This window comes from Chanodichthys erythropterus, chromosome 14 (genome assembly GCF_024489055.1).
Source record: "Chanodichthys erythropterus isolate Z2021 chromosome 14, ASM2448905v1, whole genome shotgun sequence".
Lineage (NCBI taxonomy): Eukaryota > Metazoa > Chordata > Actinopteri > Cypriniformes > Xenocyprididae > Chanodichthys > Chanodichthys erythropterus.
In genome coordinates this window covers 14,925,509-14,950,383 of record NC_090234.1, presented here as the reverse complement: position 1 = coordinate 14,950,383, position 24,875 = coordinate 14,925,509, and the positions used below count along the sequence as shown (strand labels likewise).

The 24,875-nt window shown below is 33.3% G+C and overlaps 1 protein-coding gene across 1 annotated transcript; it reads left to right on the top strand.

The window, feature by feature from the left end:
* Nucleotides 1–24,100, top strand: LOC137036055 (WD repeat, SAM and U-box domain-containing protein 1-like). Its single transcript, XM_067409996.1, has 13 exons — nt 1–15; nt 96–120; nt 1,052–1,465; nt 1,554–1,741; nt 5,179–5,265; nt 9,481–9,574; nt 11,252–11,285; nt 11,642–11,682; nt 11,917–12,023; nt 16,644–16,670; nt 18,524–18,703; nt 22,983–23,117; nt 23,302–24,100. The coding sequence occupies exons 3-13, from the start codon at nt 1,068–1,070 to the stop codon at nt 23,451–23,453; spliced, it is 1,443 nt and encodes a 480-aa protein (XP_067266097.1). The 5' UTR covers nt 1–15; nt 96–120; nt 1,052–1,067; the 3' UTR covers nt 23,454–24,100.
* Nucleotides 24,101–24,875: the final 775 nt, after the last annotated feature.

Genomic DNA, 24,875 nt, shown 5'->3' with positions numbered 1-24,875 from the left:
GCAGCGCTTCTGCATGTACGTTTGCTTATTAACCTGTGTATAATCTATATTGTACTTAGATTACTGAGTTAAAATACTTAAATGTGTTTTTACAGCACATTCATGTAAATCTGCCATCAGGTGAGTCGTTCCTGTTCTGCAGAACATTTTGAACTTTAACTTCTGAAAATGAATATGCATGTGTTATAATTTAAGGATGTTTTTCTATGAAAGGATTTGTCAGAAATATGCTTTGAACACTCTATTATAAGCTGATTATTTACACAAACAGGATCATAAAGGGCCATAACTATAGGGAATGTAGTTGTTAGTGTACATGAGGAGGTTGATGTGAAGTAATTTTCATATTTTAGTTTAGTTTCATATTTAGTTTTATGCAGTATATTAAGATATATTGATGGGGATTTAAATGTAATTATATTTATAGGATTTATATATTTATTCTTTATTTGTTCTTTTTTTCATAATTTTTCATCCACCATTATACATTCAAAAATGTTGTGTGTATATATATATATATATATATATATATATATATATATATATATATATATATATATATTGTATATTATAAATGCTACTACAAAATACTACTTATAAATACTACTACTAATAATATATATATATAATATATTGTAAAAATATTACAATATATTATTATAAATACTACTAATATATATATATATAGAAAATGAAAAAAATTATAAAAATATTAAAATATATTATTATAAATACTACTACTAATATATTAATATATGTGTGTGTGTGTGTGTGTGTATATATATATATATATATATATATATATATAATTATTTATACAACATTTTTAGATATGATGGATGAAATATTATGGGGAAAAAAAGAAGATATTGCTCTTAAATTGAAAGGATCTAAATTAAATATAAATTTTATTTTTGTATTGTTATTAAAGATATGTTATATAGCCTATCAAAAATATTTTTTACCTTAATATGACCAGTTTAATATTTTAACATCTTGAAAGACAATAAAAACGCACTGTAATGACCCAGGTGTGTGTTTCTCATCACAGGTGTGTGTTCATCACCATGGCATCGCTACTCTGCACCCTACAGGACCATCGTGATGACGTGAACTGCTGCGCGCTCTCTGACCGTTTGCTGGCCTCGTGCTCAGGAGACAAAACCGTCCGCGTGTACTCCTGTGAGGACTTCAGCGAGCTGCGCTTCTCTCCCCTGCGCGCGCACGCTTACGGCGTTCACTGCTGCTGCTTCAGCAGCTGCGGCCGTTATCTGGCGTCCTGCTCCACGGACGCGCGCACTATAATATGGAGCACGTCTACAGGCGCAGCGGTGGCCGCACTGGAGCATCCAGCGCGCGCTCCGGTTCGAGTTTGCGCATTCTCTCCAGACGCGCGCTGCCTGCTGTCCGGCGCGTCTGACGGGACTGTGGCGATATGGGATGTGACCTCAAAGACGCTACAAAGGTCAATTTACGTAGTTTAATTAATTTATTTGATTAGAGAAGGACATTGTTTATTTTGTTTAACCAAAAATACGCGCTGTAAACTGTAGATGTGCCAAAGTCAGTGAGGGCACCGTCCTGGCCTGCTGTTTCTCCCCGTGCGGACAGATGTTCGTCACGGGCTCCACTCTGGGAGAACTGCACCTCTGGACCCGCTCTGTGGGGCCGCTGCACACGCAGAGAGAAGCGCATGATCTGGGAGTCAACTGCTGCCACTGCTCCCCTCAGATGAGCCTCGGTAAAACAGAGTGCTGTAGATGATTTTACTGCTCCCTCTGCTGGGGAGAGATGGGGTTTCCCTGTCGTGTTGTAGGAAAGTCACCCTGCATCCCAATGTGCATACTAGCCACCCTAAATAGTATTGAATATTACTAGTGTCGCATACTATTTAGGGTGGATAGTATGCACATTGAGACGCAGACACAGTCTTTTCTTCTTTCAATATTGTGAAAGGATTAGTTAACTTTCAAATGAAAATTTCCTGATAATTTCCTCACCCCAATTTCATCCAAGATGTTCATGTCTTTCTTTCTTCAGTCCAAAAGAAATGAAAGTTTTTGATGAAAACATTCCAGGATTTTTCTCCTTATAGTGGACTTCACTGGGGTTCAACGGGTTGAAGGTCCAAATGTCAGTTTCAGTGCAGCTTCAAAGAGCTCTACATGATCCCAGACGAGGAATAAGAGTCTTATCTAGAGAAACCATCACTCATTTTCTAAAAAAAACCCAAAACAATTATATACGTTTTAACCATAAATGCTCATCTTGAACTAGCTCTCTTCTTCTGTTAAGCTCCGTTCACACCGCCAGCGACTTTTTCACTGCATGTCGCTGGTCTCGGTACTGTCGCTTGTGGCCGTTACTAGTGCTGTCGCTCTAATATCATTGGTAGACTGTACGTCTGATCATATCTATAGAAAATGCAACCACAAATGATATATAAAACTAAGAAATCATTCTAATTTGATGAGGAATTAGGCTTTAAAATAATTAAAAGTAACATTCGGCTGTTGCAGAGTTTTGTGACTGCAGAGCTCAGTGCATTAAATCATTAACTAGATTAACGATCGGTCTATCAGCAAATGAAACTCACTCATACAGTAAAAAAAAAAAATACTAAAACGTCATTCAAATTTGACAGATAATCAGTTTTCTTGTCCCTAATAATCAACACACTGCAGGGGAAACTGTAATATGAACTTCAGCAGTGCTGAACTGCTCACAGCATCATATGACAACACAAAATGTATGAATCAAACTCACAAGACTGCCGACAGTTTCTTTTCCACGCATCACTTTATTATATGAGTGTATGTACAGCCAAATCATATAAAACAGTGAAAAACACTGTCTACACTGCTGGAATTCTGATAGAGAAGAAGAGAGCTAGTTCAAGATGAGCATTTATGGTTAAAACGTATATTTTAATTTTTTTTTTAGTAAATGACCGATGGTTTCTCTACATAAGACTCTTATTCCTCGTCTGGGATCATGTAGAGCTCTTTGAAGCTGCACTGAAACTGACATTTGGACCTTCAACCGTTTGGAGGCCATTGAAGTCCACTATATGGAGAAAAATCCTGGAATGTTTCCCTCAAAAACCTTCATTTCTTTTTGACTGAACTAAATAAGAGCCAATCGCGATTGGTAAAGTCATCGTGTCACTGCAGCGGCCGTTAGAAGCTCCGGTTCCAATAGAAACAGTCAGACACGCCGCACTTAGCTTGAAAAATACAGTTTTTTGTCATGATTCGAGCATTTAGAAACAAAATTTATGAGACAGATGTTGTCAGATTTCATTGGTGATTTCAAATATTGAATTTAATCGAAAGCTTGGTGAACAGCTTTGGAGAATTTGATGTTTCCCCATTCAAAGAGATAGGAGCTACACTGGCATGGCCGCCAAATGAAATGACTTTTCTTAAAGGAACATGCCACTATTTTTGAAAATAGGCTCATTTTCCAACTCCCCTAGAGTTAAACAGTCGAGTTTTACCATTTTCAAATCCGTGCAGCCGATCTCTGGGTCTGGCGGTAGCACTTTTAGCATAGCTTAGCATAGTTCATTGATTCTGATTAGACCGTTAGCATCTCACTCAAAAATGACCAAAGAGTTTCGATATTTTTCCTATTTAAAACTTGACTTTCTGTAGTTACATCATGTACTAAGACAGACGATGAAAAGTTGTGATTTTCTTTGCTGCCGTACCATGGGTGCAGCAGGTGCAATGATATTACTTTTCCACTACATTCTAAAGTCATGCTTCACTTGGAATAATAGTCAATTTTATAATGGTTATATTCTGAAATAAGACTTACTTTATGACGTATGCGGTCAACAAATGTGACGCAGCCTTCGAAATGAGACACAAACATAAATAAAAAAATAAAAAAAAACATTTTGATAGTTAATAAACCTTAAATGAAATAAAATGAAATATTAAAAAACTTTAAATGTAACTCGATGTACTAAAATAACAAACTATAGATGAATAAAAGAACAACTAATAAAAAAAAGGTTCTATAATAGATCATGGGAGAACTATAATAGTATCTCAGTGATACTGATTTACAGATTGACAAAGTTTGAATTTTTTTTCCTAATTGACCCTTCACAAAGACCCGCCCCCCTTAGTTACCGTTTGTGGCTCTTTAATGTGTCGTGACAGATCGCTGTAGCGCCTCAGCTCAAGCGACTCGTGAATCAATCAACTCTTCCTACTAGTTCATTATAGCATCAAATAAACATGAATGAACATCAGAAGGAATGTTGTTTCAAACGTGGAAAGACGTAAATATACACTATTTAAGAACTACTTAAGTTCAAGTTCACCGAGGAGGTTAATCTTCTAACTCCTGACTGCTTTGTCGGACAAAATGGCGGATTCGGCGTTATGATTGGTTAGATCGCTTGTCAATCAAACTCCCAGTGAAGCTGATGAAGCACATGGAAACAAAAATGAACTGTGCTGGGTCACTTGTCACTCAGTGTCTTCCAAAATAAAGCTTTTGTTGTTATTTTTCCAATAAATAATACATCAGAACTAACAAATATTAATAAACTTGAATATTAACATACACTTTGCAAAGTCAACAGTCAGAATTTAACTTGAATTTGAGCAAAAATCTGAAACATCTTGGCCTGTGCTTGCATTTTTTGCTCTCCCATGTTTGCATGTGGATGAATGAAAGTGAATGGAGCTCAATCTAATCTGGACGGGTCAAAATATGTAATTTATTTATTTAGACTTCATGTTGATAAACAAATGTCTGGCTAAACGAAACTGAAGTAAGAATTTAATGAGATTTTAAATGCTTTTGTCTCAGCCACATAGTCCGAAAAAGTCTTTCTGTTCACATCCATCTGTTCAGGATCAATGAAAGAACATGATTATTGTTGTTTATACAGTAATTATATTCACATTTGTTGTGCGGTTTAATTGCAGGAGTGATTATTGCGTAGTTCATATACTGTAATTATCTTTACGGGGAAGTCAAACATCATTATAATCTTGATATGCTGTTGTGTGTGTGTGTGTGTGTGTGTGTGTGTGTGTGTGTGTGTGTGTGTGTGTGTGTGTGTGTGTGTGTGTGTGTGTGTGTGTGTGTGTGTGTGTGTGTGTGTGTGTGTGTGTGTGTGTGTGTGTGTGTGTGTGTGTGTGTGTGTGTTTTCAGATGGCCAGACAATCAAGTTTCGATTGGCCTCTGGTGGGCAGGATAACCAACTGAGGATATGGATTATTTCCCAGCATGCAACAACAGGTACTCTTGCTCTCAGTCTCTAATCATATGGCACATTGCACTGTTTCTGTCACCCTGATTCAACCTCGAATCAAGTTAAAACCGAGTGAATCGATGATTAGACATTAACAGGATCTGAAAGTGAAGTCAGCATCAGTCAGAAAAATAGTACCTGTCACTGTGGAAAGAGACGAAAAAAATAATAATTTGTTGTGTTATACTGTTCAGACTACAAAAAACTACATGCATTTGTATCGAATATGCCTCCAAAATATCAGATTTGAGAAAAAAATTGGATTCATGCTAAATTGAAGCATAATTATTATTAGGGCCCAAGCACTGAAGTTACGTAGGCACTTATTGTAATCGTTGGTGTTCTTCTTCTTCCGTTTCTGCTCTGGAAGTCTATGGCAGAAGCACATTCGGGACAGTTATGAAATTTGGCGCACAGAGGCCAGTTTGAATTGTGTCCATAGCAAATTTGGAGTCTCTAACTCAATCCCTCTAGCGCCACCAACTGTCCAAATTTGCACTCACGTTTATGCTAATAAGTTTTGAACTGTAATAACTTCTTCCGCCATTTAAAATTTTCAGAAAAACCTACTTTTTAGAACTCTTCCTTGCTCAGATTTTCATAAAAACTGAACCAGATCCATCTTCAGACCATGCAGACAAAAAGTTATGGAATTTAAGCCGATTTGTCAAAACGTTTTCGAAAAACGTGCAAGCAAATTTTATGTAGTGCTTGTGAAAATAGACATAAGGCTCTTTCCCCTAACTTGGTCTATGTCATCACAAGCATGACCTGATGTTACATGCTCCGTTTCGGCGCAGCGCCACCTACTGGTCTGGAGATATGAAAAATGGCTATTGCTTATAACTTCTGAATGGTTTGTGTAAAAATCATAAAACTGGTTTCATTAGATTCAGGGTTGAATTGAATAATTTCCATTTTTCCCATATTGGCCATTTTGGGCGTCAGCCATTTTTAATTTTGTCGTAAAATGCTGTATTATGAACTCCTTAGCGTATCGTTACAAAACTCGGTATGGGTCATCGGCACGATGGCCTGAAGGAGCCTGAGAAGTTTCAGACCAGCGCCACCTAGTGGAGAAAAAAATATTTATTTGTTTATAACTTTTGATGTGGTTGACTTATTTTCATAGGAGTTTCATCTCCTTAGATCCTGAATGCTTGCCGAGTCCAACGATACTTAACATGCTAGGTTTCGCCTTATGGTTTGTGCAACATGGTGATTTAGCGCTTAAAAAACTTTTGCGAATATCTTCAAAACCGTTAATCCGATTAAGACGAAACCACTGTAGGAAATCAAAAACAAAGGTCGCTGGCTATACGCTAATGCACAAATGTCAAAATTATGATAGTAAGTGACAAATAAATCCAATCAAAGTAGTACATGCGTCACTGTTAATGTTCTCAATCTCATTGATATAAATGTATATAAATCCAAAACGAAATGAGATATTTTCACCAACTTTGACACACACATGAATGGGCTCACTCTAAAGACACATAAAAAAAGTGGTGGGATTGTGCCTCTTGGTGGCACTATAATTGAACAAAACATGAAATTGCCATTAACTACAATACAGTATTATGATATAAAATGCTATATTTTATGACTGCATTGATGTAGCATTGTGAAACTCAGTATGTGGCGTCAGCACCATGCCCTGAAGGCACTCAAAAGGTTTTGTGGTCAAAAGTTATAATGTAATTTAAAATAAAATGCTAATAGCTTTATATAAATGTGGCCTATTGTCATGACACTGGTCTTAATAGATGCCGTGGGTCATGCTGAGAACATTAATGCCAATTTTGCTATAGTCAGCCAAACTTCCTGTCCGCCATTTTGGTTTTCTTTAAAAACATACTTTTTCGAAAGTCCTCCTAGACCGTTAGCCCAATTTTAACCAAAATCGAATCATATCATCTTCAGACCATGCTGGGAAAAAGTTATGGATTTCATGTCGATAGACGAAACCGTATGCCACAGCAACAAATTGGTCACAGCGCCATCTATCAGTCGAAAGTATTTAACCATTAAATCATTATTATTGACTGTATTTCTGATTTTTCAGCTCTTTTGCCTAAAATGGTCTTTAATTGCTCACTGTTGTAGTTGGTCTGATGCTCACAGACACGTTGGCATGACTTATCATGCTTTCTTTGTGCTTGGCCCCTTAATGGCTGCTTGCAGCTGTATATATTTATTATTTATTGTTTTACTTCTGATAGTTTTAGTGAACACCACTAGTTAAATCAAGACTATTTAATCCATAATCCTCAGCAGCAGGCGCCGATGTCGGCTTTGTCTGTCTGTCACTGTGGTAACCGTCGCGGCTGACTGTGCCACTGCCTGCTGGGACTGTTCATGCTCACTTTTGTTTTACACACACATGCAGATAAGCAGCAGTCAATCACAGGGGTTGCTGGGATATTGTGTCTCATCATTTCACAGGAAATTGGCATGTGTGTGTGTGTGGAGGCAGAATATGCATGATGTTCCTATTCTGACTGACGTTATCAGTGACGCCAGCTCGCTTGTGTTTTAGAGTTCTTGATATTGCCTGTCTGGGAGATTGATTTAATTTAGTTCATCTGAAGTGAATTCTGAACTGAAGTAATTGGTTTAACGGAGCATCATGGTGCTGTTGAGCTGTCGCTGCGACCTTGGACACATATATTGCATCTGTGGTCCCAGTGTGTTAACTGAAACTAAAACTAATATAAAAATAAAAATTCAAAATATTAATAAAAACTGTCATAGTATCGCAATTATGCTCAGATATCACTGTAGACAACAGCAGTCTTCATTGCTTACACAAATATAGTAGAACATGTTACAAAACCTAGTGAGCTCCCTACAAAGACAGCATCCTAACTCAGAGGAAATGGTGTATTGTTGTGTGTCTTCATTCCCTCCAAATATTATGAAAGCTTAAAAGACCAATACATTAGGTGTCAGACAAAAAAAGTAGATTTTTTTTATCAAAACAATATTATTGTTAAACTATTTGCATTTGTTGCTGCACAGCATAATAACACAAATAATATGCACAAAGTTATAAATATGAATCATTAAATATGATAAATAAAAATATATTTTTTTAATTAAAATTAATAAATAAACCTTCTGCTGGAGCTTTTCTAGTATTGAATTTTAATATGGCTATTTTTTATATATTATAAACATAGATGTACTATATTATATTTACATGTTTTATTAATTGTAAAATATTTTAAAAACAGTTAAAAAATTAATAAATAGTTTTAAAAAAAATTTAAATTTAAAATATGAATTTTTTATTAAAAGCAATACTAGTGTTAAACTATTTACATTTGTTGCTGTACAGCATAACAAAAATAATACATGCAAAGTTATAAATATGAATCATTAAAAACAATAAATAAATACAATAAATATATATATTTTTTAAATTAAAATAAATAAATGCCTGTCTTCTGCTGGAGCTTTTCTAATATCGAATTTTAATGTGGAATTTTTATATATTATAAACATATATCTACCATATTACATTTACATGTTTTGTTAGTTGTAAAATATTTTTTACAGTTGTTAAAATACTTAAAAAGAAGTTTTTTATAATATATATATATTTGTTATTAAAACAATACCAGTGTTTAACTATTTACATTTGTTGCTGTATAGCATAACAACAAAAGATAATACAAAGTTTTAAATATGAATCATTAAAATAAATATAATCAATAAAAATAAATAAAACAACAATAAAATAAATTTAATTTCAGTCTTCTACTGGAGCTTTTCAACTGTCTACTTTTAATATATGATTTAATTACAGAATGTATTTATTTACTATATTTACTTCTATATTTACATATTTAAATCATTGTAAATATTTTAAAACATTATTTGTTTTAAATGAAAATGTTCCTAATTAATTTCATGTATTTTTATCAATACTTTTCAGAATTGCATGAATTAAATGTATATTTGTAATCAACATTTTTTCAGCTTTTTTTTTTGCACATTGGATCCATTTCATCAGAATACATTATGGGATTGTCTTTTGCATGCTGTCTTAGTATTTGGTCTCTTAGAAAGCACAGCCTTTTAATGCATCCTTTGTACTGGGACCTCACCTATGATCCCTTAAAATAGCAGCTCACTAGGTTTCAGAACAGAGCTGGATATTTTCCCACAATGCTTCAGTGTGTGTTTCTCCACAGGTTATGAGATGTCGCTGCTGTATACTCTATCTGCTCAGTCTGCTCCGGTCCTCTCCTGTGCGTTCTCATTTGACGGACAGCTGCTCGTCTCAGGGTAAGCCCCTCCCACTCAACACATCACTGCCACTATCAAATACTATAGCTTACTTTACTTAAATTACTTAAGTTTTGCATTTAATATTTCTTCCCTTTTCTTCTGTATCGTGCAGTGGAGCTCTTGAGCCATGTAAAATAATTGTGAAGGGACGTGATATTTGACAAATTATCACAAAATGCATTCAGCCTACTGCCTACTATTCTGTTTTATAAATACAGTACAGACCAAAAGTTTGGAACCACTAAGATTTTTAATGTTTTTAAAAGAAGTTTCGTCTGCTCACCAAGGCTACATTTATTTAATTAAAAATACAGTAAAAAACAGTAATATTGTGAAATATTATTACAATTTAAAATAACTGTTTTCTATTTGAATATATTTCACAAAGTAATTTATTCCTGTGATGCAAAGCTGAATTTTCAGCATCATTACTCCAGTCTTCAGTGTCACATGATCCTTCAGAAATCATTCTAATATGCTGATTTGCTGCTCAGTAAACATTTAATGTGTACAATTGTACAAAATATTTGTGTACAATATTTTTTTTCAGGATTATTTGATGAATAGAAAGTTCAAAAGAACAGTGTTTATCTGAAATCTAATCTTTTGTAACATTATAAATGTCTTTACTGCCACTTTTGATTGATTTAATGCATCCTTGCTGAATAAAAGTATGTATTTCTTTAATTTCTTTTAAAAAAAATAAAAATTCTTACTGACCCCAAACTTTTGAACGGTAGTGTATAATGCTACAGAAGCTTTGTATTTCAGATAAATGCTGTTCTTTTGAACTTTCTATTCATCAAGGAATCCTGAAAAAAAAAGTACACAACTGTTTTCAACATTGAAAATAATCATAAATGTTTACTGAGCAGCAAATCAGCATATTAGAATGATTTCTGAAGGATCATGTGACACTGAAGACTGGAGTAATGATGCTGAAAATTCAGCTTTGCATCACAGAAATAAATTACTTTGTGAAATATATTCAAATAGAAAACAGTTATTTTAAATTGTAATAATATTTCACAATATTACTGTTTTTTACTGTATTTTTAATTAAATAAATGTAGCCTTGGTGAGCAGACGAAACTTATTTTAAAAACATTAAAAATCTTAGTGGTTCCAAACTTTTGGTCTGTACTGTATATATATATATATATATATATTATTGCAGTATTTATTTGACTTTTATTTATAAATTTTTTATATTTAGTAATTTTGTTATGCGTTTTGTCATTTTTATTTGTTTTTTAATATTTCTATTTAGCATGAATTTATTTTCATTTCAGTTGTAGTTTTAAACTTAAACTTATAGTTGTCTATTTTTTTAAGCTTAAGTGTTTCATCTAATATTTTATTTTATTTCAGCTTTATTTCAATGAACAAAAATGATTTTAATAATTTTTAGTTAACAATAACTACTCTGCTACTTAAAAACATATATATATAGTATGTGACGCAAAACACGCACTCCACAGTTTGACCAGCAGAGGGATCTGTGGTGTCAGACTCTGATCTCAGTCTTGAAAACAGCAGTCATTCAAACACCAACAAAATCCATTACATGCTGGATTTGAACTATTTTAAGAGACAAAAATCTGAGCTCAGATGCTAGAGACAAACAACACAAAATTATGCAAATACAGATTTATCTTTGCTCTTTATTTGCAGGTCTGTTGATAAAACAGTGACTGTATATGACGCGGTGAGTGTTTGCCGTCTTTATTTCTGTTTTGAGGTCATCACAACAAAAATAAATAAGTGCATCCATTAATGACACCAGAAAAATAAGAAAATAGGTGAAAAACTCTGACCTGCACAGTTCTTAATTAACCCTGTCTGTACAGCACTAAATGAACAAGCATGCATATTATCCATAATTACCCAGCTGAAGTTTGAGAAAGAAACCAAAGTTCAGTTTATAGAAGAATTATGATCAATGGATGATTATTCATGATAAGATATTCCCAAAACTCGTGATTTTGACTTCCAACATAAATGTTTTGCCAAAGTCCATTTATGATTTGACTTTAAAACCCATTTCTCTGTGTGTGTGAACAGAATCATGGAGAACTTATACACACTCTGACGCAGCATGACAGGTGAGTGTCTCAAACTCTCAGTATGAATCCAGAGTCTGATTCAGTTCATATCTCACAATTCTGACTTCATATCTAAACTAGAATTGTGAGTTTATACCTCGTTATTGCAAGAAAGGTCAGAATTGTTATATAAATTTATTTATTAAACGTATTCTGTGGCTTCTGGAGTGACTCCTATATTGTGCACAGTGTGTACCTGGACTATAGTGAACCATTTCTGTCTCTCTGCTGTAGATACGTGACTGCATGTGCCTTCTCTCCCTGCGTGCTGATGTTTGCATCTGGCTCTATGGATAAGACGGTGAATATCTGGAGGATTGGAGATGGAAATGCTCAAGCATGTAAGCACACACAATCCTGCTTTTGTTGATCTATAAACCACATATGAATACTGACACTGCTGTGTTTGCCCTTCTGACCCTGGTGTAAGTGTTTAAACAAATGTTCAACACAAGTCAAGCTTCAGGGTTAGGGATTATACAAGCTTGTTTCCACCACTGAATAAAAAATAAAAAAGGTCATTTTTATCTCACAATTCTGTGATATAAACATGCAATTGCAAGTTATAAAGTCAGAATTGTGAGATATAAACTTGCAATTCTGAGAAAAAAAGCCATTTTTCCTCAGAATTGTGAGATATGAATTTTTCTGCCCAAATCTGAGAAACAAAGTCATATAAACTCGCAATTGACTGTTCGCAAAGACCCACCTCTTTAGTTACTGTTGCTATCTCCGAAAAGCCGTGCCGCTCTCACGCCACACATCATGTTCTCACGCCTGAAAAATACATCAAGGAGCAAAGAGGCACTGACAACGTGTCGACAGACAAGACAGAGCAGGTTACTTTTGATATGAAACAAAGCCTCAGATTTAAAATTTTGTAATTTTGAAAGAAATTTAAACAATAAACACCGTTTTGTGGCTCTTTAATGTGTCGTGACAGATCGCTGTAGTGTTTCAGATCAAGCGGCTCGTGAACCGTTCATCTCTTCTTGTTAATTTATATCATCAAATAAACATGAATGAACCACATTTCAACTACTGAAAGACGTCATGTACACATAATTTTTCAAGTTTAAGTCCACCTATGTTAATCTGCTAACTCCCCTGACTGCTTTGTCGGACAAAATGGCGGATTCTGTGTTATGATTGGTTAGATCGCCTGTCAATCAAACTCCTGTGAGGGGTCAGTTGCGAGGAAAAAGTCAGAATTGGGCCAGTGGCACAGATTTCCAACAAACTATTCCATACCGGCATGATGAATACGATCTTCAACTAGATGGAACTGGATTAAATATTTTGACTGTTGCGATCCCAGTCGGACTAACGCTGCCTGAATCATAATCACGCACTGCTCGCTGTTTGCCAGAGGAACTGCACTGAACTGACTGAGCCTGGTTTCTCCAAAGGTTTTTTCTCCATTTTAACACCTGTTTGCCACCTGATGTCACCTGCTGGAGTTTGGGTTCCTTGCCGCCATCGTCTTTGGCTCACTTAGTTGGGGACACTTGACATTTGAAATTCAGCAATGTTTTTGATCTGCCTGCATTGACACCTTTGAATGCAAACAGAATTGAGCTGGATGATGACTTCACTGTTTTCTCCAGAGCCGATATATAGATACATTAACTAAATTAATAACTATTGATTTTTACAATGGAATGAATCAATACTGAAATTACTTAAACTTGACAATGACACCATTTTCTTTAAGAGCTGCTGTTCATCCAAAATTATTTGCCATTTATTACTGTAAAGCTGCTTTGACACAATCTGCATTGTAAATAAAGGTGACTTGACTTGACTTGGGAGAAAAAAAGTCAGAATTGCAAGATATAAAATTCAGAATAAACTTGTAATTGCAAGAAAAAAAATGGGAAAAAATCTCCCTCAAAGAACTGGGAGAAAAAGGTCAGAATTTTGAGAAAAAAAATCTGAATTGTGAGAAAAAAAATCTGAATTGTGAGTTGTAAACTTGAAATTGCAAGAAAAAGTCAGAATTGGGAGAAAAAAGTGAGAATTGTGAGATATAAACTCGAAATTTTGAGAGTTAGAAATGCAAGAAAAAAGTCAGAATTAGGAGAAAAAAAGTCAGAATAAAGAAAAAGGAAAAAGAATAAAGAAAAAAGTGAGATATAAACTTGAAATTTTGAGAGTTAGAAATGCAAGAAAAAAGTCAGAATTAGGAGAAAAAAAGTCAGAATAAAGAAAAGAAAAAGGAAAAAGAATAAAGAAAAAAGTGAGATATAAACTTGAAATTTTCAGAAAGTTAGAAATGCAAGAAAAAAAGTCAGAATTGCGAGAAAATTCAGAATAAACTTGTAATTGCGAGAAAAAAATGGGAAAAAATCTCCCTCAAAGAACTGGGAGAAAAAGGTCAGAATTTTGAGAAAAAAAATCTGAATTGTGAGAAAAAAAATCTGAATTGTGAGAAAAAAAATCTGAATTGTGAGAAAAAAAATCTGAATTGTGAGAAAAAAAATCTGAATTGTGAGTTGTAAACTTGAAATTGCAAGAAAAAGTCAGAATTGGGAGAAAAAAGTGAGAATTGCGAGATATAAACTCGAAATTTTGAGAGTTAGAAATGCAAGAAAAAAGTCATAATTAGGAGAAAAAAGTCAGAATAAAGAAAAGAAAAAGGAAAAAGAATAAAGAAAAAAGTGAGATATAAACTTGAAATTTTGAGAAAGTTAGAAATGCAAGAAAAAAAGTCAGAATTGCGAGAAAATTCAGAATAAACTTGTAATTGCGAGAAAAAAATGGGAAAAAATCTCCCTCAAAGAACTGGGAGAAAAAGGTCAGAATTTTGAGAAAAAAAAATCTGAATTGTGAGAAAAAAAATCTGAATTGTGAGAAAAAAAATCTGAATTGTGAGTTGTAAACTTGAAATTGCAAGAAAAAGTCAGAATTGGGTGATATAAAGTCAGAATTGCGAGAAAATTCAGAATTAACTTGTAATTGCGAGAAAAAAATCTCCCTTAAAGAACTGGGAGAAAAAAGTCAGAATTTTGAGGAAAAAAAGTCAGAATTGCGTGAAAAAAGTCAGAATTGTGAGATATAAACTTGAAATTGCGAGGAAAAAGTCAGAATTAGGAGAAAAAAGTCAGAACTCAGATTTGATTGCGAGAAAGTTAGAATTGCAAGAAAAAAAAGTCAGAATAAACTTGTAATTGCGAGAGGAAAAAAATCAGAATTGCAAAAAACTAAGTCCAAATTGTAAGAAAAAAAAAACCCCACCATATTACTGGAGATGTAAGACTTAACTCATGCCCTCTGGATTTGTAGAAAAGTTCAGGATTTTTGGAAAAGACTTGTTGAACACATTTGCATTGTTTTAGATACTCATGTTTCACTATGTCCTCAATAGTTTATATTAGGTGGGTGGACGGACAATGACATAAGAGACAAACATATAAGATACTGGGTACAAACCACTTAAATGATTGGCAGACAAATAATCCTCAGGAGCTGGAGTCAGAGGAGGAGCAGCAGAACCACGGAGAGTGGCTGCATTTGAAAATATATAGTCTTATAAACAGATGGAAAAATTACATTTATTTCATAAGAAATAGTCCAGATTTGTATCTTATTTGGAAAAGGGGCAGTAATAATTTTGTCTGAGAAAGTTTAATTGTGACGTGTTGTAATATGTTAATTTTTATTTATTTTGTTGTAATGATTATTATTCTCCTTTTCTCACTGATAAATGCTGAAAGTTGCATTTATTGTATTGAATGAATTATATAGCCAAGTTGTGACCTCAAGCTGTAGTTGGGTATTTCTTGTGTGGGTGAGGTTGGAGTTGATATTGGGGTGAAAATGTTGATTTTGTGCAGATGCATGTTGTATTCTGAAAAGTGCCTGAAAATCAATAAAAAATGGTTAATCTCAAAGAACTGGGAGAAAAGGTCAGAATTGCGAGTAAAAAAAGTCAGAATTGCGAGATAAAAAAGTCACAGTTAACTCTTTAATTGTTTTATTCTGTGGCGGAAACAAGCTTCAACGCAGTTAGCTGTGTAGGGTCATTTTTACACGGTTGATTCTCACAGTCCCTCAGTTTAACTTGTATTAATCCTGAACCATTTGTATAATTTGCGTTCATCTTTGTGATTAAGTTGTTGACCTTAATTAGACATTATTTTGTAATGACGAGTCTTTATGTGGTTTTGCAACAGTTTGCAATGAATTCAATATAACCATTTGTGAATGTGTGAGCATGTAGAGTGTTTCTGTGACCCACGGGCATGTTGGGATGGCGCGTCCTGCAGGTCTAAATCACTGCCAGGCTGACAGATGGCACACAGTCCGGCCTTTAGACGGGCACCAGCTCAGAGCGGCAGCCGTCCAAACATGGATTACAGACACTATGAAGAATCAGATTTTACAAGCTCAGACAGAACAGCTGCGGATCTGTTGTGTAATGATCCTTTATGACTTAAAACAATAGTTCACCCCCCAAACATTCTGCCATTATTTACTTAACATTAATCATGCCATTACAAAAAATCATTTTTTTTTTTTAAACAGAAATTTTGAAGAATGTTTTCACTCTTATTTTGCAAGTAACAACAGTTCACATGACCACAACTACTACCCCCAAAAGTCAAGTTTGAAGTATTTTATTTGGACTGTCTTTTTCAGTGCTCAAAAACAGATAAAGTATCTCTCTCTGATATTAAGAATCACGAACTAATCGTGAAACTAGTGTAATGAGACGGTCTTTAAGAAACGTAACGGCCAAATAAAAGTGCATTAACACTATTGTGGTCATTTTAAATAGGCAGGAAAATGATCATGAATATTTGATATTATCACCCAACCCTAGGTCAGTTTCTCTCTCAGTGGGGTTACACAATGTCTATGTACAGCTGTCACATATTAAACAGAAATAAAAACTGGCATTAATTTGTGCTGAATGTTTTTTTTTATATTTAGTGACCCATTTTCTCTTTATTTTTTAGCTGAACCATTGAAAACGTCAGTCCAAGGTACTGTAAGAGCTTCATGTTCTCACCATTAACATTCACAAATAAAACAAAGAAACGCATTAGCCCTAGGTCTATATTCATTTTTATTAACAGTAAAGTTGATATATTTGATTAAATGTGTTTGTTGAGAACAAAAATGGGGATATTCACATACTCATCATTCGAGAAAAAAGTTGCTAGTGAAAAAAAGTGAGAATTGCGAGAAAAACAGTCAGAATTGTGAGATATAAACTTGCAATTGCGAGAAAAGTAAATTGCAAGAAAAAAAATCTGAATTGTGAGATTTTTTTTAACCTAATTCTACGGAAGAGGATTGGGGCCAAGCAATAATAAAAAAATTAAACCATCTCAAGATTAAAGTTGTTAAATTTTGAGAAAAGACTCATTAAATTTCGAGAAAAAAAGTCGAAATAAAATGTTGAGAATAAACTCGTTAAATTTCGAGAAAAAAACGTGTTAAATTTCGAGAAAAAAGTAGAGATAAAATGTTTAGAATAAACTCATTAAATTACGAGAAAAAAGTTGTTAAATTACAAGAAAAAATTTGTTAAATTATGAGAAAAAAGTCGAGATAAAATGTTGAAAATAAAGTCATTAAATTACGAGAAAAAAAAGTCGTTAAATTATGAAAACATTCGTTAAATTACGAGAATAAATTCATTAATTTAATGACTTTATTCTCAACATTTTATCTAGACTTTTTTCTCGAAATTTAACGACAATTTTCTCATAATTTAACGAATTTGTTCCTGAAATTTAACAACTTTAATCTCGAGATGGTTTTATTTTTTATTATTGCTTGACCCTAATCCTCTTCCGTATAATTCTGACTTTATATCTCACAATTGCAAGAAAAAAGTCAGAATTGTGAGATATAAACTCGCAATTGTGAGAAAAAAGTCAGAATTGCAAAAGAGAACTGTTAGATATAAACTCAATTGTGAGAGATATAAACTTGCAATTGAGAGGAAAAGTCATAAATGCGAGAGAAAAAGTCTGTTTCTTGCAGTTGTAAGATTAAAAGTCAGAATTGCGAGAAAAAAGACAATTGTGAGATATAAACTCACTATTGTGAGTAAAAGTCAGAATTGCAATTTGCAAGAAAAAAGTCAGTCATCTTTTACATTTTTATTCTGTGGCAGAAACAAAAATGAGTTTGTTGAAAGAACAAAAATGGGGATATCCACATATTCATCAGTCTGCGACCCGAGGCAGTGAGATCAACAAGTCAGATCTTGAATGATGAATTGGTTAAACTACAGTAGTTCACAAAGCTGTTCTGAACGATTCGTTCATTCGAATCACACTACATCAGCTCGAGTCTCTGTTGAGCATGTCTGATTCATAATGAGTCTGAAGGTAAGAGCATTTGAACTGAACTGAGGATTTGCAAATAATGGAATGGCCGATAAACGTAAATGAGTCCGATTTCTCTTAGTTTGGATCTGATAGTGCCTTTTATATCTATTTAATGCCTTTACTCTTCAATTAAAGGAGACACATAACCAGATATTTGTTTAAGCAAGTCAGAGTCTTTTGCTGTGTAATTATCATATCACAATTTTAGTTGTAATTTGATTATTTGTGCAGTCCAAGTTTTGTTCACTGCATTCAAAAACCCTATTAAAATGTTGTAGATTTAAAAATGGATGAATGTAGTATGTAAACAAACGAAATAAGCAAGCCACATGTTTTTAATCTTTACAGGCTCGAACATATGAATAATTCATCAGGTCGAGAGGAGAAGCTTTGTTTGGGTTTGGGAAGGAAGGGACATTGTTTGCAACATAATGAGAGATGTTCAGCATTGAGAATGATGATAAGAAAGCACTTCCTGTTTGTTGTGTGGACAGGAAGTAAGCCGCTGGGTTACTCCAGAACGCTGGTCAGCGATTGGTCAGAGGAGGATGTGTGCGAGTGGCTCCGTGACGAAGGATTTGAGGCTCTGGTGGACGCGTTTAGGGCCCACAACATTGACGGGGCCGAACTAATGACCTTAAACACGGAGACACTGACCACTGCATTTAACATTGGTGAGGAAACACACAAAACACTTCAGACATTGTCTTTAATGCTTTATTACAGGTTCTAGAGAGCAAGAAATCAAACTGAGCATTTCAAATATTTTACAATTTATTTGACAACTTTCTTATTGTGGACAATAAAAAAAAATGTAATCTTCTCATTCTGGATTCTCATCTCATCTGAGGGACCCCCATCCTAAAATTTAAAAGAAAGTATTTATACTGTATATAAAAAAAAAATATATATATATATATATATATATATTCACATTCAAAATTGCTTTATTGGCACGACTGTAATTAATATATAATATTGCCAATACATACATACATAAAATAATAATAAAAACATCAAAATAATAGAAGAAAATATTATAACATAACTGAAACTTTAATAAACAATGTAACAAATTAGAGCATGTCTGAACTACGGAAGAGGATTAGGGCCAAGAAATAATTAAAAAATAAAACCATCTTGAGATTAAACTCGTTAAATTTCGAGAAAAAAGTCGAGATAAAATGTTGAGAATATAGTCATTAAATTAACGAATTAATTCTCGTAATTTAACAAATTTGTTCTCGTAATTTAATTACTTTTTTCTCATAATTTAATGACTTTATTCTCAACATTTTATCTCAACTTTTTTCTCGTAATTTAACGAGTTTATTCTCGTAATTTAATTACTTTTTTCTCATAATTTAATGACTTTATTCTCAACATTTTATCTCAACTTTTTTCTCGAAATTTAACGAGTTTGTTCTCGTAATTTAATGACTTTATTCTCAACATTTTATCTCAACTTTTTTCTCGTAATTTAACAAATTTATTCTCGTAATTTAATGACTTTATTCTCAACATTTTATCTCAACTTTTTTCTCGTAATTTAACAAATTTATTCTCGTAATTTAATGACTTTATTCTCAACATTTTATCTCAACTTTTTTCTCGTCATTTAACAAATTTATTCTCGTAATTTAATTACTTTTTTCTCATAATTTAATGACTTTATTCTCAACATTTTATCTCAACTTTTTTCTCGTAATTTAACAAATTTATTCTCGTAATTTAATGACTTTATTCTCAACATTTTATCTCAACTTTTTTCTCGTCATTTAACAAATTTATTCTCGTAATTTAATTACTTTTTTCTCATAATTTAATGACTTTATTCTCAACATTTTATCTCAACTTTTTTCTCGAAATTTAACGAGTTTGTTCTCGTAATTTAATGAGTTTATTCTCAACATTTTATCTCAACTTTTTTCTCGTAATTTAACAAATTTATTCTCGTAATTTAATGACTTTATTCTCAACATTTTATCTCAACTTTTTTCTCGTAATTTAACAAATTTATTCTCGTAATTTAATGACTTTATTCTCAACATTTTATCTCAACTTTTTTCTCGTAATTTAACAAATTTATTCTCGTAATTTAATGACTTTTTTCTCATAATTTAATGACTTTATTCTCAACATTTTATCTCAACTTTTTTCTCGTAATTTAACAAATTTATTCTCGTAATTTAATTACTTTTTTCTCATAATTTAATGACTTTATTCTCAACATTTTATCTCAACTTTTTTCTCGTAATTTAACGAATTTGTTCTCGTAATTTAATGAGTTTATTCTCAACATTTTATCTCAACTTTTTTCTCGTAATTTAACGAGTTTGTTCTCATAATTTAACGAATTTGTTCTCGTAATTTAACAACTTTTTTCTCGTAATTGAATGACTTTATTCTCAACATTTTATCTCGACTTTTTTCTCGAAATTTAACGAGTTTGTTCTCATAATTTAACATATTTTGTTCTCGTAATTTAATGACTTTTTTCTCAACATTTTATCTCAACTTTTTTCTTGAAATTTAACGGGTTTATTCTCAACATTTTATCTTGACCTTTATCTCAAAATTTAACAACTTTAATCTCGAGATGGTTTTATTTTTTTAATATTGCTTTGCCCTAATCCTCTTCCGTACTGAACACTGTAGTACTGTACTAGACTTATTTTTGTAAATGTAATTTTTATTATTTATTAATTTGAATAATTTATTATTATTAATTCATTCTAAAGCACTCTTAAAAATGCTGGGCTGTTTCAAGCCATGTTTGGGTCAAATATGGACAAACCCAACCAATGGTTTACATTTTTTATTTTTTTTTAAAACCCAACGGTGGGGTTTTTCCATATTTGACCCAAACATGGCTTGAAACAACCCAGCATTTTTAAGAGTGATTATTAATTTGAATCTTGTTTTTCCCCATTTGTAACATAGTTTTTCACTAAACAAGCCAGCAAGATCGTCACACAACATAATGTAAATTACATTTTAATTGCCATTTAAGATTTTATTATTATAAATGTAATATGCATTTTAATATGCATATATAAAAAAAATCAATTAATTATTAATACTTAAAATAATTCTATTTTTACTAAGTAGAACTCCTATAACCTGAATGCATCAAACCGGTTGAAACTGCCTTTGGATTGTCCTGACTGACTGTAGGGAGTAGATGATGTTGGTCGCCCATGGGTGATGCAGACTGCAGGTTTTTTGTCTTCTGTTTGTCTCGTGGTTGTCCGACGGGGTCCTCGAGGAGCGTGAGCTCTGTGCTAATGACTTGAGTTTACAGAGGTGCTGCAGTCATCATAACCTGCTGCTGCTGTAATCTTCAGCTCGTCCAGGTTGCACTCAAGAGTCGGACTGCATATTGATTACACGGGAGGGTTAGTGCAGATTCTCACATCTTTCTCCAGCTCCTACTGTAATCTGCAACTTCATCATCACAAATGACATGTGCTATCTATAGGGTCTTTCACACAGGAGGAGCCTTTTCATAGTTCCTAGAACTATTGGCTGAAGTATCCATGTTCGCACCGCAGGAACTATGAATGATTTAAGTTCTAGGAACTCCTTTTGAGGGAACTTCTTCAGAGTAGGGTCTAAACCAGCACTATAGGAACTATCAGTGACGTGAGTGTGCGTTGATTGGTCAAACACCGGCAGGCTTGGGAGGGTTACTTTAAAAATGTATTTCGTTACAGTTACAAATTACTTCATAAAGTATTCAGTAACGTAAACGTAAAGTACCACAATATGAAAGTAATGTAATCTGATTACTTTTGGATTACTTCAAGGTCACCTGTGTGTGTATATATATATATATATATATATATATATATATATATATATATATATATATATATACAGGAAGGAAGGAAGAGAGAAATTTTAATGTTTAGCATTTTGGCTACTTTTAAAACCTATTAAAACTAAGCAATCATGTCTCATTCTAAATCTCATGTCTAAATCAAAACTTCCTAATGTTACCAAATGAAATGTCGACCCAGGATGAGCAGGACTGTGGAAGTAATATGATCCAGATATAGTTTTTCTTTAGTTTATAATCAAAATGTTGCTTTTTTATTCAAGTGTTGTTAAAAAAAAAAGAATGCATGAAGATAGAATTAAATTTTTGTTTAAAAAGCACAAGCTCTGTTCTTTTTTTGATAAATTGCATGTTCAGATATTCATACAACAAAATATTCTGAAGGCCATGAAAATTTTGTGAAAATAATCAAAAATGTTGCTGGTGACTGGCAACTTTTTTTCCCAAAAATGCTGGCAGGGAAAGAGTTAAAAGATAATTGACTTTTTATCTCACAATTCTGTCTTTTTTCTTCACAATTGTGAGGGGAAAAAAAGATACAAACTTGTAATGTCAGAATTGTAAGATAAAAAGTTGCAATTACCTATTTTCTTTTTTATTCAGTTGCGGAAACAAGCTTCTGTACTATTACACATCTTCTGAAAGATCAAAACACAAGTTAAAAAGAAGCAGAAACAAGTGATAAAAGCATTTCTTATGCTCACTGTAGTCTTTGAAAAAAACTTGTTTTTTCAGCTTTTTCTTCAAAATGTTGCTTTTTTTAAATGAAACTCACCCACATTCAAAATATTCTGCAAACCATGAAAGTTGTGTGAAAATGATCAAAAATACCAGCTGGCAACTTTAAAAAAAAAAAAAAAAAGGCTTGCAAGGAAAGAGTTAAAAAATAATTGCGAATTTTTATCTCACAATTCTGACATTTTTCCTCTCGCAATTGCAAAAGAAAACACAGGTGGGGAAAGAGTTAATGTTAGTTGCACTAGTTCTATACAGCAACAGCAGCAGTAGGAAAACAAAATGTCCATCACAAATGATGTATGGTGTATTTCTATGCCATTTGTTTCACAGAAGTAAAGCAATGCCAAAACCAAAAACATTCCTCTGTCCTGCAGAGTCGGTGGGTCTCCGGGGTCGAGTCTTAAGGAAGATCAAGGATCTGAGATCTTCACTGCCGGACTCCGACAGTCCAGACGAGTTCCTCTGTCCGATCACCAGAGAGCTCATGAAGGACCCCGTCATCGCTGCAGGTCGGTGTAGGACGTGGATTGAAGTTAATTTGTCCTAATCACAGACTTCATGTCAATGCAGTTGTTGCTACTTGAATTTTTCAGGAGTTAATTCAATGTGTGTCACGAAAAGTCAAATTGTAAATCACTACTGTAATGACAGCAGTGCATGTTCTTCTGTTTAACCGGTGCGTGTCTTTAACAGATGGATATTCCTATGAAAGGGAGGCGATCGAGAGCTGGATCAACACTCCCAATCGCTCCAGCCCGATGACCAACCTGCCTTTACAAACCACTATACTGACCGCCAACAGAAGCTTGAAGATGGCCATACAGCGCTGGAAGTCCAGCCAGTGACCTCAGTGTGGCCGGTTTTCTTTAATAGATAGAAAAGATTTCATCTTTATTCTGATTAGATTTTTCGATGAGACCAGTTTACTTGTTTGTTCATGTGATGTACAGCCTATTTACACTGTTTTGACTATAGACATAATATATATATATATATATATCTCCTTAGTTTTTTCCATCACTGTCAATAATAATCTACTTTCTCCTACAATTTCAAGCAGCTGTGCGTCTTAATTTTGCTTAGTTTATGTTCATATTTCCACAGTGCTGAACTCACAGGCCAAGAGGCATTATTGTATGTGACTAGTTTATACGGCTCTCATCAGCGCTGTGCTTTCTGTATGACGGGCAACAATGGCGTGACTCAGCCGAGGGTCACATGAGGTGTTCAGGTTGAACAGGCAGTGCTGAAGTCAAGCTTGATTTGAATACAGCCGTTAGATGAAGGTCAGAACATTTAACTGCACAAATAAAATGCATTTTTACTCAAAATTGCACATGAACACAACATTGCAGAGCATTCTGGGAAAAGCTTTTACCAAGCAATTCCACACATATTTGCAGTTTTTCATTTTCTTCTTCATACTGACACAAAGCAAACACTCATGAATAATATGATACACGACCAACTTCTGAATTTGTTTTTCATGCCATTAAAGGCCTTATGATTGCTGCTTAAATGCATCAAATTAGCTTTGCAGAGAAATATAAAGTTTATATTTCGCTTTACAAAACATTTCATTTTTAAACACGCAGTTTCTGCCAATCTCATGTTAATCTTGAGTACATATAGAGTTGCAAAGGGCCGGAAGTTTCCGGTAAATTTCCGGAAACTTTCAACGGGAACTTAACCTGGGGATTTTTGGAAATATTCCAATTTGGAAACTTAACAGGAATTTAATTGGAAATTTTGGGAAATTTCTATACATGTATAATATTTACATAAAAAGTATCATATAAAAACAAATATAAACATTTTGTTTGGTCATAACATGAAATAACAATTATTTATTTTTCGCATTCAATTCTAATTTAGTAAATATGTAAAATAAATTTTTATTGCAGCAAATGTTATGTGTTATTTATTTGTGTCACATGATCCTTCAGAAATCATTGTAATATGATGATTTGATACTCAGTTATTATCAAAGTTGGAAACAGTTGTGCTGCTGAATATTTTTTGGGAACCTGTAACACTATTTTCAGGATTCACTGATTAATAAAAAGTTAAAAAGAACAATTTATTCAAAATAGGAATATTTTCTAACAATATCACTTTAATATCACTTTTTATCAATTTCACACATCCTTGCTGAATAAAAGTTCTTAAAAAAAAAAAAATACTGACCCCAAAAGTAGTGTATATTGTTACAAAAGATTTCCATTTTAAATAAATGCTGTTCTTTAATTTTTTTTATTCATCAAAGA

Bases quoted from the DNA above. Each gene is read 5' to 3' on its own strand.
- LOC137036055 (XM_067409996.1), top strand. From the start codon at position 1,068: ATGGCATCGCTACTCTGCACCCTACAGGACCATCGTGATGACGTGAAC. The intron at 9,575-11,251 runs GTAAGCCCCTCC...CTTTATTTGCAG, and splicing joins GGACAGCTGCTCGTCTCAGG to GTCTGTTGATAAAACAGTGA. The intron at 11,683-11,916 runs GTGAGTGTCTCA...TCTCTGCTGTAG, and splicing joins ACTCTGACGCAGCATGACAG to ATACGTGACTGCATGTGCCT.